The following is a 17,966-nucleotide window of genomic DNA, read 5'->3' on the forward strand; positions in this document are numbered from 1 at the left end:
CAATTAACTCAGATGATGATGCCTGTCAATTGCTTAGCATAGGGTCCAACACCTGGTAGCTACCCAATAAATGGAACAAATTGCCTTAGAACAGTGGGGCTTCATGCTGATTTTTTGTTGCTGTTGATGTTAATGATATTGGTTCCTTCATTTCCACATATTTATTTAGTATCTATGATGTCCCAGATGCAGCTCTATGCACTGGGGTTCCAGCAACAAGCAAAACAGACCCAAATCCCAGGGCTCACAGTGCTTTCCTCTTAATGGAAGGAGAAAGACACTAAACAATCACATCAGTAAAACAGCAGGTCAAATGGTACTTTGGAGAAAAATAAAGCTGCGAAGGGAAATGGGAGTGATGATGATGGTGTGTGTGGAGTTTTAAATAAGGCAATTGAGGAAAAGACGACATTTCTGCAAAAGTCTGAGGGAGGTGAGGGAGTGAGTCAAGCAGATATTTCAGAAGGAGCATTCCAGACAGAGGGAACAGCAGGTGCAAAGGCCCTGAGGTGGGTGCAATGCCTGACGTGTCTGAAGAATGGCGAGATGACCATTGTGGCCAGAGGAGGGGAAGCGGGGGAACCAGAAGGAGTGAGGGTCGGGTGGGACGCAAACAGCTCCCTGCTCTCCTCCCAGAGCCGAGATGAAGGTGAGGGTGATTTGCTAAATGATGGGCCAGCAGGGGTTGTGGAGATGGGGATGTGTCTCTTGGGACCCCCTCTGGTCTGGATACCCTTGTGTGGAGTGGCTGCCTCTGATTCACTGTCACATAAACAGCCGGGCTGGGGGGCGCTTTAACACAAGCTGACCTCGCCGCTCCCCTGCGTTCATCCTTGCCATAGCTCACCGCTGCCCTTGGGATGGAGTTGTACAAGCCCCTTGGCCTGCCCTGCAAGATGCCTGCTGCCTAGCCCCTGCTGACTTCTGCAGCCTCGTGCCCGCAACCGCCTACCCTAACTTGAGCTTCAGTCGGGCTGAAGTTCTTGTAATTCCTTCAGGATGACTTGCTCTGTCCCACCTCTAGACATTCCCTCTCTTTATTCTCCTCTCTGCCCTCACCTCCCCTGTTCCTACTCATTTTTAGTCTCACTGAATATTACCTCCAACAGGGAAGCTTCCCAGACCTCCAGGCTCTGTTCCTGTGTGTCTAGGGCCCCCAAGCTCATCCCATTGTAAGGATTACTGCATTTCCCTATCATTTTCTGTTTATTCTCTCTCCCTCTCTCTCTCCCCCTCCCTCCCTCAGGGGTGTGAGCTCCGGCAAGGCTGGGACCACATCCCTTATTCATCAGGCATTCCCGGTGCCTGGCAGAACACCAGGCTGTCACATAAGTGAAATGTGTGAGTGACTAGTGAGTGAATGAATGAAAAGAAGCATGAGATACTAGTATACACTCACCAGATTAACACAAATGAAAGAATCTGACAGTACTAACTGTCGGTGAGGATATGGTACAATGGACACATGCATTTCTTCGTGGGGGAAAACAATTTGGCTTTATTTAGTAAAATTGAAGATGAGTTTATTCTGCTCCTCTGTACACTACAGAAATGTATGCAAAATGGCACTAGGACACATGCAACAATGTTCAAAGCAGTTGAACATTATATATATAGAGAGAGAGCAATTATATCCTCTATAATAGCCTCAAACTGGAAACAACCCAAATGTCCACTGACAGGAGAATAGATAAATCATGGAATACTATACAGCAGTGAAAATGAATAAATTATAGCTACAAGCAACAACATGTGATTTCACAAACATAATTTTGAGAGAAAAAAAAGCAAGACACAAATCATTTGTATTGTGTGGCTCCATTTAGATAAGGTTAAAAAACATGAAATTAAACTAAATGTTAGGCGATGCCTACATGGGTGAATCAACCCTAAAGGAATGGATAAAGAAGATGTGGTATATATATACACAATGAAATACTACTCAGCCATAAAAAAGAATGAAATTTTGCCATTTGCAGCAACATGGATGGACTTACAATGCATTATGCTAAGTGAAATAAGTCAGACAGAAAAAGAAAAATACTGTATGATAGTGCTTATATGGGGAATCTAAAAAATATAACAGGGCTTCCCTGGTGGCGCAGTGGTTGAGAATCTGCCTGCCAATGCAGGGGACACGGGTTCGAGCCCTAGTCTGGGAAGATCCCACATGCCGTGGAGCAACTAGGCCCGTGAGCCACAACTACTGAGCCCGTGTGTCTGGAGCTTGTGCTCCGCAACAAGAGAGGCCGCGACAGTGAGAGGCCCGCGCACCGCGATGAAGAGAGGCCCCCGTTCGCCGCAACTAGACAAAGCCCTCGCACAGAAACGAAGACCCAACACAGCCAAAAATAAATAAATAAATAAAAATTTAAAAAATATAACAAACTAGTGAATATAATAAAAAAGAAGCAGACTCACAGATATAGAGAACAAACCAGTGGTTACCAAGGGGGAGAGGGAAGGAGGAAGGGTCAAGATAGGAGGAGGGGATTAAGAGGTACAAATTATTAGGTTTAAAATAAGCTACACGGATATATTGTACAACACAGGGAATATAGCAAATAATTTGTAATAACTGTAAATGGAGTATAACCTTTAAAACTTGCAAATCACCATATTGTGCACCTATGATTTATATAATATTATACATCAACTACACTTCAAGCGAAAAGAAAAGCAAGGAGATGATCACAAAAGCAGATGGAAGTTAACTCCGGAGGAGGGTTTGGAGGGAGAAGTTATGATCAAGAAAGGGCTTGAGAGTGGCATGGACATATACAGACTACCAAATGTAAAACAGACAGCTAGTGGGAAGCAGCCGCGTAGCACAGGGAGATCAGCTCGGTGCTTTGCGACCACCTAGAGGGGTGGGATAGGGAGGGTGGGAGGGAAACACAAGAGGGAGGGGATATGGGGATACATGTATACGTAGAGCTGATTCACTTTGTGATACAGCAGAAACAAACACATCATTGTAAAGCAATTATACTCCAATAAAGATGTTAAAAAAATTAAAAAATAAAATAAAGGAATAGCTGGATGGGAAAAAAAAGAGAAGGGGCTTTTGGTGGCTTCTGGGGTCCTGGCTGGTGGTTACAGGAGTGTTTGCTTTGTAATTATTTGTCGAACTGGACATTTCTATTTTACGTACTTCTGTTTGTGTGTGTATTTCACAAGAAAGAAAGAATGAAGGAGTACATGAATGAATAAACAGGAGTCTTCTGGGGGACCCTGGCCCCTCTGCTCTGCCCTACCCCTTCTGGCTCAGGGCTGGCACAGAGCATCACACAGCTGGGCAGAAGACTGGGTGGTCCCCGCCCCTCCACACGGTGCTTTGAAGCTTCCCATCGGTGAGTGGGGCTGGGCTGGAGGAGTGGCTGGGGGCGGCTGCCATACCAGGCTCCCTGGCAACGATGTGGAGCTGGCTGGCCGGCTCTGCCCACCCCGCTGTGCGTCTGGACTGAGGCGCTCAGGCTGCGATGTGCTCTCAGCTAAGGGATTGGATTCCCTTATCTCTCGGGGGTCAGTCCCCTGTGGCGGGGCCTAATGTGAGAGCAGCAGACCTCAAGTAATGACTTGCCCGATAGGAATCAGCCCAGCTCCCCACGGCATTTAGTCTCTGCCAGCTTCGGCGGCTTCTCACTCGGCTCAGCCCGAACCTGGGACAGAGGGGCTGGCTGGGCTGATGGGGTGGTGGGGGGCTGAGTCAGAGAAGCCGCCTCCACCCTGTTGTGCCTGGGGAGGCAGAGAGTGGAAAGGCCTCCTAGTTCAGGAGCACGGAATCCTGCCCTCCAGGCTCAGAGGAAAAGGGTAAGACCTGTCACTCCAGACCTTGGCATCTCCATGCACAATTATAGGTGTCACTCAGCTTGGGCATGGCTGCAGCCTCTGTCTACATCCCTAAGATATCCTTGTATCTGTCCTCCCACCTCCAATGTCCCTTTGCAAGCCTGGGTCAGTAGCAGATCACACACACAATAAGCAGGACAGGGGTGTGTGCAAGGGCTGGTCGGGGTGGGTGGACAGACGGGGCTCACTCTTGGCAGGAAGCAAGGTGAGGGGTGGCAAGGTAACCGCGTTACTTGGATGTATGGAAAATCAGACGACTTTGAGGCCATCCCCTGCAAGAAGAGTGGCTGGAGGGGCAGGGGGTACGTGGGTGACTCGGATGGATGGACACAGACAGATGGGGGAGCTCCTCTATGGCGGGAAGCCTACAAGGCAGCTCGGGGTCAGTGGGTGGCTTGGAGGGATGACCAGACAGACACACGGATCTGCCTCCTCCCTCTGGGAAGGCCTCACTCACTCTGCGGGAACCGGGGAGGGTTGTCGTTGACGTCGGTGACCACGATGGTGACAGTTGTGGAGCCGGAGAGGCCGCCCAGCTGGCCCGCCATGTCTGTGGCCTGGATCACCACCTCGTAGCGCTCCTGGCTCTCGCGGTCAAGGTCAGGCACGGCCGTCCGGATCACGCCTGTGGATGAGGGAGGGTGAGGCCAGGGATGCCCCCCTGCCAGCTGCCAGCTGATACGGAGACCCCTCCCTAGGCAGGGCCAGGCTCGTTCAAGTTCAGGAGGGGAGCGGCTGATGCAGAAGACACGGATATGGCCGCTGTGCAGGTGTGGGGCCCAGCAGCCACCACACACACACACACACACACACACGTGCGCGCGCGCACACACACACGTGCTTCTATAGATACGCTCACAGATAACTCAGATTCTATGCTACACACACACACACGTGCTTATATAGATAGGCTCACAGATAACGCACACAGATTCTATGCTACACACACACACACACACACTACTCTTTCACACATACACACAACTATCAGATTCACACATACACACTTTAAAACACACCTTCCCACACACTCGTACACATACACACACATACTAACACACACTCTCAAACACACATACGCAACACAAAAGCAATAGAATATAGACTATTTGGTTTACTAAAAAGAGGCGTAGGGTCTAGAACCAGGCGCTGTGTGACCCCCTGGGCTACCGATCCCACTTTGGGGGCTTCGGTTTCCCCATGTGAGGGGGAACCTGCAATAATTCTCTGCATGAGCCTGGCCTGTGTCTGATTTGTCTCTGGGTCAGTGGCGCTCAGCCCAGAGCCAGGCCTGGAGTGGCAGCTCGGTGAGTGTTTAACAAAATGAACTGGACTCACACCCACCCTCAAACACACAAACCTTGGAGTCACACTTACGTGCACACAAACACTGATATGTCTCACACACTTATGTACTACATACGTAACACACATGAGGTCACACGCGCACGCATAGCTACTGCACACACTTATTCCCCCCCGCACACCCCTCCACGATTAAATCATCCCCCTGCCCTGGGGGTCCCAGCCCCTTCCTCTCAGGCCTGGCCCTAGATTCTCTGTCCAGGCACCAGCTAATCGCTAATCAGACAAGCCTTCAAGCTGTTAACGGAAGCGGGGGGAGAGGCGGCAGGAGTCGGGGTGGCCACAAGATTGATCCTGTGCAGGGGAAGCCTGGGCTTCTTGTCTCCCTGCCAGTGGGAGACCAGGGGGGAGGGGGAAGTGGACGAGCCATTCAGAGCCTCCCCCTCCCACCCCCCACCCCCCCGACCCACTCCAACCTGCGAGCACCAGTGGTGACAGGTGGTGCCCAGGGCCTGAGCGCCAGGTGGAGTCACGCACCAGCAGCCCCATGATGTGCCCCATAATACCCAACCTCTCACTCCTGATGTCCCCAGACAGCCTCTAGATGCCAATAAAGGCAACGGAATGGGAGGAGAGGCTGGAGTGTGAGTGTGTGTGTGTGTGTGTGCGTGTGCGTGTGCGTGTGTGTATAGCTGGGGGAGCCAGGGGTGGGCACCTAGGGGGTGACCCTACTTTGAGGGATCCCATGGAGATATGGAAAGTGTAGTCTGTCTAACCAGGGGTCATACAGACTCTCTATCAGAAGCCTTCAAGACTCCTCAGTAAGCTCTCTCTTGACCCCTCCTCAGCCGGGACTGGTCTTTCCAAGGGCAGGGGAGACTTGGAAGCAGACGAACTTGGGATAAATCCCAGATCTGCCGTTTGTTGACCATGTGATCTTGAGCAGATCCCTTCACCTCTCTGAACCTTAGTTTCCTTATCTGTAAAATGGGACAATCACAATACCTCCCTAAAGAACAAGATTCTCCAACTTGGTACCATGGACATTTTGGGCAGGATAATTCCATCCACTAGACGCTGGCAGCAGCACCCTCCCTGCCCAACCCTAGTTCCAGACACTGTCAAATGGTCCCTGGGGACAAAACCGGTTGAGAACCACTGGCTCAGAGTTTCATCTCACGAGGATTGCATGTGACAATAACAACAATAACTGACCCTGATGTGCATCTGAGTGAACTGCCTCATTTGATCTTCTCAACACCCCTGGGAGGAAGGTGCTTTGCTTATACCCAGTTTACAGTTAAGGAGATGGAGGCACAGAGAGGTTAAGCACTGGCCCAAGGTCACACATGTAGGAAGCGCACAGTCAGGATTCCAGCAGGCACTCTGGGGCCAGAATCCATGCTGTGGACTGCTCTGCTGGACCACTGTAAGGACGGAGGGTCCCTGCCCAGCCTGCCTGGTATCCCCCCTCTCCCCCACCACCAGGTACAAGGGGAGAGCCCAGGCCTCTGACAGAGCAATGCTGTTTACGTGGTCCCGTCTCAGCTCATGAGACAGCCCCCGTGCTCGTCTCAGTCCTAATCAGGCAAGACATGCTTCCAATCACGCAGCAGGCCCCTTGTCCCTTCCCCCTGGAGCCGCACCTCAACACTGGGATTGTCAGAGGGATGCCCTTCTAGGGATAAGCATGGGGCCCAAGGCCTTGGCTGGTCTCTTAGCTAAGTGTTTGCAGTCCTGGACAGCAGGGGCTGTACTGGGAACGTGGGCCTGTCACGTCCTCTCCCCTGGGGGGCTGGAAGGAGAGAAAGAGCAGAAAGGGAAAAGAGAGGAGAGGAAGAAGGATGAAGGTGGCAGAGAGGGAAGAAGAGAGAGAAGAGACAGACAGACAGAGGGCAATCTAGTGAGGGGAAAGAGACAGAGAGCCACACACTCAGAGGCAAAGAGGAAGGGAAAGGAGGGGAGGAGAGGGAAAGGGAGACCCACAGAGACAGAAAAAGAGAGAAAGAAGGAGGGGAGCAGTAAAGCCAGAGAGAAATACACACACGCAGGCGGAGGCAGTAAGACAGAGATCCACAGAGAGACAGAGACCTGGAGAGAAACAGAAAGAGAGAAAGACGGGGAGAAAGCAAGACGAAGAACAGCAAGGGCAGCGTGAACAGAGCTTCTCAGGGACACCAGAGAGGCAGACGGACAGCAAGGGGTGGAGAAAGAGGGTGGGAGGGAGGAAGGAGAGGGTAGACAGATGGACTGACGGGGGAGTGATCACTGGGCCAGAGACGCGGTAGAGGGCTCCTGGTGTGAGCCAGGCAGAAAGGCAGGAGGGGTGCGGGCCAGTCGAACACTTACTACGTGCTAAGCTTTGTGCATGTCATTTACACCTAGGATCTCACTGATGCGGAGGCTGGTGATGGGATCGGGGCCGCTGTACATCTGTGAGCCTGTGGACCAGAAGCTCAGCGACCCTCACTCTGAGGGGGCTCCGAGCAGGGGTCTGGCTGAGGTGTACCCCTGTGGGTGAGGAGCCATGCTTATGTGGCTGGCCTCCTTGCTGCCCTGCCACTTCCAGCTCTAGGGGAACTGGGGACACTGAAGTCTTCTTACCTGGAAACAGGTAAACAGTGTGTGATTAGATGCCATCTCTGGGCAACTAGGAGGTTGGTACCCTGAGGCCATGCTGCCTCTGGACCCTGTTCCTGGGGTCACACCCAGTGATAGGTTGCTATGGTGATAGCTCCTGACGAAGGGTGCCTGCTGGGATCCACATCCTTGGGTCATCCCCTCCCACACTGACTCTGGCCTTGGCCGTGCGTGCGACTTGCTTTGGCTAATGCGACGTTAGCAAGTGTGACAAAAGCAGAGGCTTGATCAGCCCTTGTGCACTGGGGCTCGTCCTCTTGGAACCCTGAGACCACTATGCTGTGAAGAAGGCCAGGATGAAAGGCCATGTGGCAGGCCCAGCCATGCCAGCTGTCCTAGCTGGCCTGCCAGCTGACTGTTGCCATGGGAGTGACCCCAGCAAAAGAACTGCCCATCCAACCCACAGAACTGTGACACATAATGAATCGATGCTGTTTACGCCACTGTGTTTGGGGACGGTCTGTCGTATAGCAGTAGATAGGTTAACAGAGAATCGAGCTCCCTAGGCCGTCCCTCTTTGGGGCTCACTCACACAGCTGCGTTTCACTGCAGGGTCATCTGGCTGGAAGGTCCAAGATAGCCTCATGTACCTGCCGGGCGGTTGACCCTGGCTATTGGCCAGACCTCTCTCATCCTCCATTGAGCTGGGCTGGCTTCCTTATATGGTAGTCTCAGGCCCATGTTCCAGGAGAGAAGAGTGAAAACTGCAAGGTCTCTTAAGGCCTAATCTGAGAATTTGCAGAACATCACTTCTGCTACATTCTATTGGCCCAAAGCAAGTCATAAGGCAGCCCAGATTCAAAGGGCAGGGAAATAGACCCCTCCTCTCTCCAGCACAGTCACTTTACCAAGAGGCAGTTCAGGGATGGCAGGAACTGATGGCATATTTTGCTATCTACTCTGTTCCACTTCCCACTCCTGATGCTGGGAGAAGCATATTGGAGGCTGGTGCCCTCCTGGGGGGCCTGGGGGAAAATTCCCAAATCAGCTGATGAAGTTGTTCTTAAACCATCTGGCTCTGAAAATTCACTCACTGACCCATTTATTAGACCCTTACTGACGGCCTACTATGTGCCAGGGCTACACAGAGTCAGATAAGAGGCACTTCGGGATTTTGAAGGACTTTGGGGTCAGACAGGTATGGATTCAAGCCTTCCTTCCACCATTTATACGTTATCTGACCTCGGGCAAGTTCTTAACTCTCTCTGTGCCTCTGTTTCCTATTCTGTCAAATGGGGATACCCAGTTGGAAGGGCTGTTAAGAGGGTTAAATGAGACAAAGCTTCCAGCAGCAGGTCCCACATTTTGGAGATGCCTTGATGATTCTCCCTCCTCAAGTCCTGGGTTGAGGACCTCATAAATCAGTTCCACAAGGGCTGAGATTCATGCTGGTCTTGTCCATCCATCATCTTATCTATAGGGTCCGGCATATAGTAGGTGTTCGATAAACATTTTGACTTATTGACCTACAACCATAGACCCTCTGCCCGCCTCTTGCAGCCTGGGTGTAGTTGTCTCTTTGTATTTGGCTTCTCTGCTGGAACAAAAGCACCATGAAGGCAGAAACCAGATCTAGTACATCACCCTGATCAGGATCTGGTACTTACAAAGGTTAGTTTCATTCCCTCCCAGGAAAAGCAAACATCTCTGGCTCAATTGAGAATTGTCAGCAGATATCTTGGAGTCTCTGAGAGAGAGAGGCTTTCTCTTCTTGCTGGGGTGGTGGTGAGCGGGGGCTGGTAATGAGAACCTGGCCCCGGCAACCCACAGCCTTGTCCTCAGCAGTCGTCCCAGTTCCAGCTGTTGTCCTCCCCGCCCCCGGGGAGAACAGCAAATGCTGCAGAAGGGGCCCTGGAGCCCAAGTGATGCCTCATTAGCCCGCAAATGCCATCCCTGTTTTCCCTGTTGGGGGTCTACGGGCAGGCCTGGCCTTTAAAACACACAAGTTAATTCTTCCTCTGGCACGAGCCTCGTGGCGCCCCGCCTTCTCCCCTCCCTCACACCTTCCTCACAGGCCCTGTTCCGGCTCTGCTCCCTGCTATCTGCACAGCGAGAACAGACTGTACCTCGCAGCAGCTGCTAAATATAGAGCCGCATGAGCGGAATATTCCTGGCTGGGAAAATGGAGCTGGGGCTGCAAATGGCACCAGGGTGGCTCCTACCATGGGGCCGAAGGAAGGGGGAGGAGAAATCGGGTCCTTCCTGGGCAATGTCTACAAAGACCCTTCCAAACAGAGAAAGTTGATGGACCCTAGAAACAAGGACGCTGTTTGTGTTTCTTCACTTACCTCGCCTGGTGCCCACTTTCTGGCTTCTTGAGAACTGTTTCTGCCCTCCCAGGCTCCACGGCCTCCCGCCTGCCACCCTCCTCCCGACTCTCTGCAGTGGGGGATGTTCTTTCTTAGAACCTGGCCATCCTTCTCACTCTGGAGTCTGATGCTTCATCTGCCCACCCCTGCCACCTCCCAGACTCAGTCCTGGCCCTTCCCTTATTTCTGTGTTCTGTCTTTTCCTCCCCACCTTAAAGCTGATCAACTCTAAGGACTTCACCTCCTCAGGCTGAATGGACGAAGGCTTCATCATCATCCCCATCATCCCCCTGGTTTACGTTTATGTACCACGTATCGCACTGAGCATGTCAGTATCTCTCCTAGATACGAAGTGGCTCACACCCTCACTTCATTCAGGACTCAGTCCCAACATCACCTCCCCGGAAAGGCCTGTCCTGATTTCTTTGTCTAAGTCCACTCTCTTACCCTGTTTATGTGTTTTTCTAGCACTCATTGCTACTCCACATTATGTTGTATGTTTATGTGCTTATTTTCTGTATTTCCTACTTAAATAAAAGCTCCATGAGGGTAGGGTGTTGGGTTTCCCTGCTGCTGCCTTCCTAGAGCCTAGAGCAGAGCTGGGCATGTACAGGACTCAATAAAGAGTTGCTGAATGAATGAATGAACTCTCCCACTGGATCCTCACGACAATCATGTGACATGAGTATTATTACCTCTGTTGTGTACATGGGGAAACCAAAGCTTAAAGAGCCTCAACCATTCTTGGAGCTTTAGGCCCATATTTCAGACGGCCCATCCTAGATGTTTCTTTCCTCCTCTTCTCTCATCTTAAAGCCAATATAGTTAAAATTGAATTACTTAGCTCTATATCAGATCCTGGAACACATTCAGTAACTCCTCTGTCCCTAGACAGTTTTCTTAATCCACGTTCCTCCTTCTGTTTCTGTAGGTGGTGCCCCTTCCCATCCTAGGTTCCAAAGTTAGGAACCCCCAGATTCCTCCTTGAATGTAGTCCCGTACATGCATCCAGGCCTCCAAGGTTTGCCCTTTGCAGATTCTCACTGTCATCCCTCACTCTCCCTCCTCAGTATCTCAACTAACCCTCTCTACCAATCCCGTATCATCTCTGGCTCCCTAACTAGATGCAGCAGGTTAAGGAGTCTGGGTGGGTGCTGAGAAAGGGCGCAGGCTTTGGCTTCTGTCTTTCGGGGCTCTCTGCTGGGCACTCCAGGCTCCTGGGTCTCCCTGAATTCAGTTCCTGCCTCTGAGCCATGCTATACAGTGGCAGCCCGAGGGATCTTGTTAAAATGAAAACCTGAGCATGTCACTTCCCTGCTTAAAAGTCATCAATGAATCCACAGTGTTGGTGAGGGGGAAGGGAAACAGGCTCTCTCGTAATTGGGTCTTCAGGAGTGTAATCTGGTACATTTCCTCATCATCTATCCAGATTCCAAACGCACTATGCTCTTTGACCCAGCTTTTCCACTTCCTGAAAATTATCCTGCAGATACATTCACACAAGCACAAAATGATCTATGTATGAGGTTATGCACTGTAACACTGTTCGTCGTAGAAAAAGATTGGAAACAGCGTAAGTGTCCATCAATAGGGGACTGGTGAAATAAATTTTAGTGTATCCACAACAGCTGTTAAACAGAAGAATGATGAAGCTCTTTATGTACCGATATGGAATAATCTGCAAGATGTATTGTTAAGCGAAAAAGGCAAGCAGTGTGTATAGTGTGGGTTTATAGCTACCATTTGTGTAAAAAAAAAAAAAACCAAATACATGTACCTATTTTCTTGTACATGCATAGAATAGCTCTGGAAAGATACACAAGAAAATTACATTGGTTGCCTTGGGGATACAGACTGGGTGGCTGGGGGACTAGAGGGGGTGAAGAATTTCCACTAAATACAAATTTGGACTTTTTGAATTTTGAACCTTGAAATGTATTATCTATTTTTTTTTAAAAAAAACCTCAATACTTTACAAGTGAATGAGTTCAAGGTCTCATAGGATATATATACCAAGTGGCTACCTTTGGGGTTGCAATTACTGGGGATGAGGGTGGGAAGCCCTTTCTTCCTTCCTTCCTTTGTCTCTTTTAAAAAACATTTCTTTAATGTTTGAATGGTTTCTAAAACGTATTAGTTTCACAAGGAGAAAAAAATAATGCAGATATTATGTGTAAGAGAATGCAATTATAGACTGGAATCCTCAACCTCTCCGCCTAAACAAAACAAACACACACAAAAACCCCAAACCCAAATGCATCAAACACCCTCCCACCCCACCACTCTTAGAATAAAATCCAAGTGCTTCAGCCCGCCTCACACGGGGCAGTCAGGCCCCTGCCAGCCTCTCTACATTACCCCTCAACAAGCCTCTTCTCCAGTCCTGAGTTGCTTAAAATTCCCCTCATGCCTCAGGCTGTTCTCCTCCTCCCAGTTTTGCGTACACCATGCCCTCTGCCTGGAATGCCCTTCTCTGAATCTCGGTCTGGCCAACACTTTCTTATCCTTTGGAGATTGCTGCTCCCGCCTCCAAGAAACTTGCCTCCTGATTACCCACACGGATGCCTGTCCCCCTGCCCCCACTGAACTGTGAGCCCCAGGAAGGCATGTGATGAACACTGTGTGGTGTCTGATGTCTCATCCCCTGCCTTCTCCAGTCCCTGGGACAGTGAGAGCACTGCCCTTGTCACCGGCAGCCGCTCCCAGCTGTGGGACCTTGAGTGAACCACTTCATCCCTCTGAGCCTCAGCCTCCTGCCTCTGTTCTCCCTGCCACTCTCACGAGGCCCCTCAGAGATGTACTCAGGTTCTAGCCCCAGAGTGAGTGACGTGGGGGACGGTGCGTGGGAGTGCTGCACCATTGCTTGGTGATGGCGGGGAGGGCAAGGAAGTCAAGAAGCCATCCTTTCCTAACCGTCTCGGCCTCGGTCTTCCCATCAGATCCTTAACAACTGGCACCTGAACAGCTTTCACAACTGCCGAAAAGGTGCCTTTCACCGGCCGACGGCCGTCCCCCCTTACCCCCGGCCCCCAGCGACACTTATGACCATGACCGACCCCGTCTGGGCTGCGGACACGCCTGCCTCAGTTTAGCTCCAACGGCTAGAGGGGCCACTGAGTTCAGACCTCCGAAGTCCTTTCAGGGGGCCCATAGTGATAGCCTCCTGCCTTTTGGTTTCCTCACCAGTCTTGCAGGCGCCCCCCACTCTATTTTTTTTTTCTGCTCCTCGGTCATTCTCTCTTCCTACCTGGTCGCCCTCCCTCTCCGCGACCCTGGGGTCTCCTGGAGCCAGAAAGATGCCTCGGTATCCTCTGTCCACACCTCAGCACTGTTGGTTGGAACGCTGAGAGACTTCCGCCCGCCCCCTCCGGCACCGCCCCTTTCGCCACGCCTCTGGTTTCGCCCCGGCTCCGCCCCTTTGGCCTGGCCCCGCCCCTCACCGGTCTTGGGGTCCACGGTGAAGTGGCGCTCGCCATCCAGCACGCTGTACACCAGTCGAGCGCTGCTGCCGTACGTGGGGTCATCCGCATCCGAGGCCATCACCTGCATCACCGACGTGCCTGGGCCCGGGGGACCAAGCGAGACAAGGGTCAGCTGGGGCCGCTGTGCTCGTCCTCCCCCTGGCTCCCCACTCCCAGAGAAACTGGGAAAGGAGACCTAGGCCGGAGGTCACTGAAGCCAATCCCCTCACAGTCCTCATCCCCACATGAAGCCCCAACCCGCTTCCAGACCTGGGGCCTTCCCAGTGGCACAAGCATGACCATGGAGTCAGATCTGGAGTCAAATCTCCCTTCGGTGGTTCCCAGCTGTAAAACTCTGGCAAGGGAAGACAGCCTCCCTGCATCTCAGTTTCCTCACCAGCAAAATGGGGACAGTCCTAGTCCTTGGTTCATGAGGGAACACTTTTAATCTCCCAGTGCAGAACTCAGAGCAGTATCTCAGTGGGTGGTGGAAATGGTTATTTTCACCAATTAAGGTCATCACAGAGTTAGAGCTAACACTGGAAACCAGGCACTTTACTCCCAAAGCAGGGGTCCTTCTACCCATCCCAGCCCCTCCTGATTTCTCAAGGGAATTCTGCCTCCTTCCTCCCACATCCTAATCCCCCCACCCCCCCATCCCGCCATGGGGATGTGTGGGCATCCCAGAAGGACAACCAAGTTCATTGGGGCTCAGGGGCCAGTGTCTCTTGGGCCCCAGGCAGAAGAGCAGCGGCCAGCTTTCCCTTTGGAAGTAGCTGGCTGTGGGTCCTGGTGCCCTCCTCGCCCCTCCTCCCGGGTGCCCAGACAGTTCCCGCCCCCGACACACACACTTCTCCTCATGCTCTGCACGTAGGCTGCTGGGGAGAGTATAAATTGGATAAAAGTCCATCAAACAGCGGCAATTAAGTTATTGATTTTCGACGCTGCCTCATTAAACTGGGAGCTCCTCTCGGCCTGTCCCAGAGATGGCTCTAATTTGACATCATGTTCAATTTGACAAAAGCAGGGCTTGGGATGTGAGGCTGGACAGGGTGGGGGTGATGGAAGGGGTGGGGGCGGGGGTGAATGGAAGGATGGGCAAAGCTGTGTGGTCCATCCAAACCTTTCCAGATAGGAGGGTGTGAGATGCAAGACCCAAGAGGGAGTCTTGGGGGCTCAGGATAGGATCCAAGGGGGATGAGACTCAGACCTCACCTCAAGGAGATGCCCTCTTCTGGGTGCCCTGATGGTGAGGGGACGGGGCCCAGGCCTCCTGAGGTTCTGGGTAGGGCCCTCCTGGTGGGTTGGGCTCTCTGGGCCAGCGGGGCAGCACGCTGGGGGGTGACGCCAGTCCACTGCCTGGCTAATGAGTGGGGCTCTGCAAGTGCTACTGCAGCAATTCTGCTAAGCCCAGCCGGCCACCCACCTCTCCCGCCTCCAGCCCTCGATCACTCCAGACAGACACATGTATTTATTTTTCACTCTTTTGCATTTCTCATTTCCCTCTCCGTGTCCCCCCCGCCCCAGCCTCCTAAACCGGCCCTGCAACGCGCCTCTCTCTTTGGAGGCTCCGGCCCCCTATCAACCATGTCAGAGTTGCCTGCAGAAGCTGGGGAAGAGGCTTGGGCAAGCCCCCTCCTTCCTGATGCTTGGTACTCAGGGGTCTCCTATTCAGGGCAAGGGCATGATCCTAGGCGCCTCCTCTTAAACAGAGAGAGGAGAAAGAAATAAACCCTATTGAGCACTCCCTACATGCTTAGCTTCACCAGCCACTTAAATCCATCACCTCTAATTCTCACAGCATCTCTGAGAGGCAGAGTGGGCCCCTCTAAATTACAGGTGAGGAAAGGGGTCAAACAGGGGAAAAGACTCGACTGAGGGCACAGACTGAGGAAGTGGTGGGATTTGAACCCAGGACTCTCTAAGGCCAAAGTCCTCTGGGAGCCAGAGTCAGCACACACACACACACAGTGACTCTGGATGGTGGCCTGGTGTACTGAATCACAATCAGTGACTCTGCCGCTTATTAGAAGTGTGGCCTTGGGCCTGTCATGAACCCCATTTTTGCCTCAATTTCCTCATTTGTGAAATGAGGGTGAGAGTACCACCAAACTCCTGGGATTGGTTTCAGAATTCAAATAGGTTTCTGTATGCAGCACCGAGGACAGTGCCCATCCCACACTAAGAACTCGATAAACGCAGGTTGCTGTCCTCTCAGCAGACGCTGCATGCCCGTATACAACGGCACAATCAAGCCTCCCTCACGGACAAACTGAAATGAGAGACGATACATAAAGCATCGGGCTCACGGTGGGTGCTCAATAACTAGTAGCTGCTGTAACAGTTATGAGAGAGGGTCTCCCTGTCACTCTCCTCTGCATGTTCCCCTCTCCCCCTGGGCAAGGCACAGTGCTAGGCTGAGTGACTCCCCAGGGACAAGGATGAGCTCTCTCTCTCTCTAACCCTGGCTGCATCCCTGGGACACCCGCGGGGATGATGGAATCATTTCCCCGATCTGGGTTTCTTTATTGCAGCCGTTACAGTTAATGCCGACACGTGGGGATGGCAAAGGGTCAGTGATTCACCACTGATTCCCCAAGGCCCCACACGCCTTCCCACCTTCTTCACAAGTCAGGAGCTCCCCAGAATCCGCAGACAAAAGGGTGCCAGGCTTGTGGCCGCTGTAGGACCACCTTGTGCCGTGCCCCTATGTTCAGCAGTTTGCATTTTGCAACGCGCCATCACGGCCATTCTCTTCTTCAGTCCTCACACCAAGTCTCTGATGTAGATGCAGGGGACATGCTGGCACGTGTTTAACCATTGGCTCTGGGGGATGGAGGGGTAGGGAGGAATTCCCTGCTTTGTAGTGTTTGCTGATTTCTACGGTGTAAATACTCTCACCATGGCCAATTTCAAGCTATGAATGTGGTATCAAGTGGTTCATAAGACTCCTGAAAATCAATACTTGGCTCTCATGAGCTGATACGAGCCGACTCCAGAGCAATCCTGCATCAATTCCATTTTACAGATGAGGAAACTGCTACACACAGTGAAGGGTGACAATGTAAATTAATAATGAAACCCATTATTATATACCCTTATTCAATGATAATGATCGATTAGGTTTATTAAAAACTTCTTTGTGATACATGCTATAACAAGCCCTTTATGTATAGTATCTCATGGAATTCATATAATAGAGCCTTGAAGTAAGCTCTATTAAGATTTCCACTTTGCAGACGAGGAGACGGAGACTGAGTGATGTTTAGTAATGAACCCCTTTTGCCTCAATTTCATCATTTGTGACACGGGGGTAATATTACTAACAAGCTCTCAGGATCGCTGTGAGAACTCAAATAGATTTCCTTGTTCAGCAGCAAGGACAGCCCCTGGCTAAATTCATCCGGCAAGGAAATAGGAGAGGCGGGAATCAAACCCAGGTCGATCTGATGTCAAAACACACATGTACCTTGCCTTATAAGGCTGTAGGAGAGGGGATCCGTAGGAGAAGTAGATAGGCAAATGAGAGAAGAGTCAAAGAAAGGAGAGCGAGGGAAGAGCAGAGGAACAGCAAGGAACTGGGCTCAGGATTCTCGCTCTCTGGCAGCTGGTTCAAGCCCAGGCTTCCAGAAGCAGGGGTGGGATTGGCTAGAATGAGCCATTTGCTGTCCATGGTGCTGCCACCCAGTCCTGCTACGCGGGATCAAGGGCCTAATTCCAGGCTGGCATAGGAAGGGTTGCCCAAAGGATTCTCGGGTAAACAGTATCTCAGAGCCCAGGGCTCCATGTGGAATGTTGGCTATGAAAAGGCTGGTCCTTGGAGAGCACAGAAACCAGTGGTTCTCAACCTGGCTGCACATTAGAATCTCTTAGGAGCTTTAAAGTAAAACTGATGCTGGGTCCCCATCCCAGACCAATTTAATAGAGCTCTCTTGGGGTGGAGCACAGGCAAGGGGATTTTAAAAGCTCCTGCAGTGATTCTAAAGTGCATTCCAGACTGAGAACTGATGCCCCAGCCTTTGATTGAACTGATGAGCAAACTGAGTCACAGAGAGGCTCAATGACTTTCCCAAGATTAGGTTATTAGTAAGTGGTAGGAAAAGATTCAAACCCACAACACTGTAGCCAGCATGTCACCCTCCTGGACTCACTGTGCCTGTACTGAGACCGGCACCCAGAAGGAAGCAGCAAGGATGACACAAGCCACCAAATCAGCATGAGAAGTTGGACACTCCTACAAAGAGATGCCCCTCACAACTTCATGGAGACTGGGTGGACTTTGGCATCAGAGAGTCCTGGGTTCAAATCCCACCACTCCCTCACTCTGTGCCCTCAATCAAGTCTTTCCCCCTGTTTGACCTGTTTCCTCACTGGTACTTTAGAGGGGCCCACTCTGCCT

At 51.6% G+C, this 17,966-nt stretch overlaps 1 protein-coding gene across 5 annotated transcripts in view; it reads right to left on the reverse strand.

The window, feature by feature from the left end:
• The window catches only part of CDH22 (cadherin 22), a 131,227-nt gene that overhangs the window by 39,648 nt on the left and 73,613 nt on the right, over window positions 1-17,966 (reverse strand). For all 5 annotated transcript variants that reach the window (XM_060285475.2, XM_060285471.1, XM_060285473.2 and 2 more), the window contains exons 4-5: window positions 13,547-13,666; window positions 4,310-4,477 (exon numbers count right to left, since the gene is read on the reverse strand). In XM_060285475.2, coding sequence (XP_060141458.1) covers window positions 4,310-4,477; window positions 13,547-13,666 — 288 coding nt within the window. The remainder of the gene's footprint in view (window positions 1-4,309; window positions 4,478-13,546; window positions 13,667-17,966) is intronic.

This window comes from Globicephala melas, chromosome 15 (assembly GCF_963455315.2).
Source record: "Globicephala melas chromosome 15, mGloMel1.2, whole genome shotgun sequence".
NCBI classification, from domain to species: Eukaryota; Metazoa; Chordata; class Mammalia; order Artiodactyla; family Delphinidae; genus Globicephala; species Globicephala melas.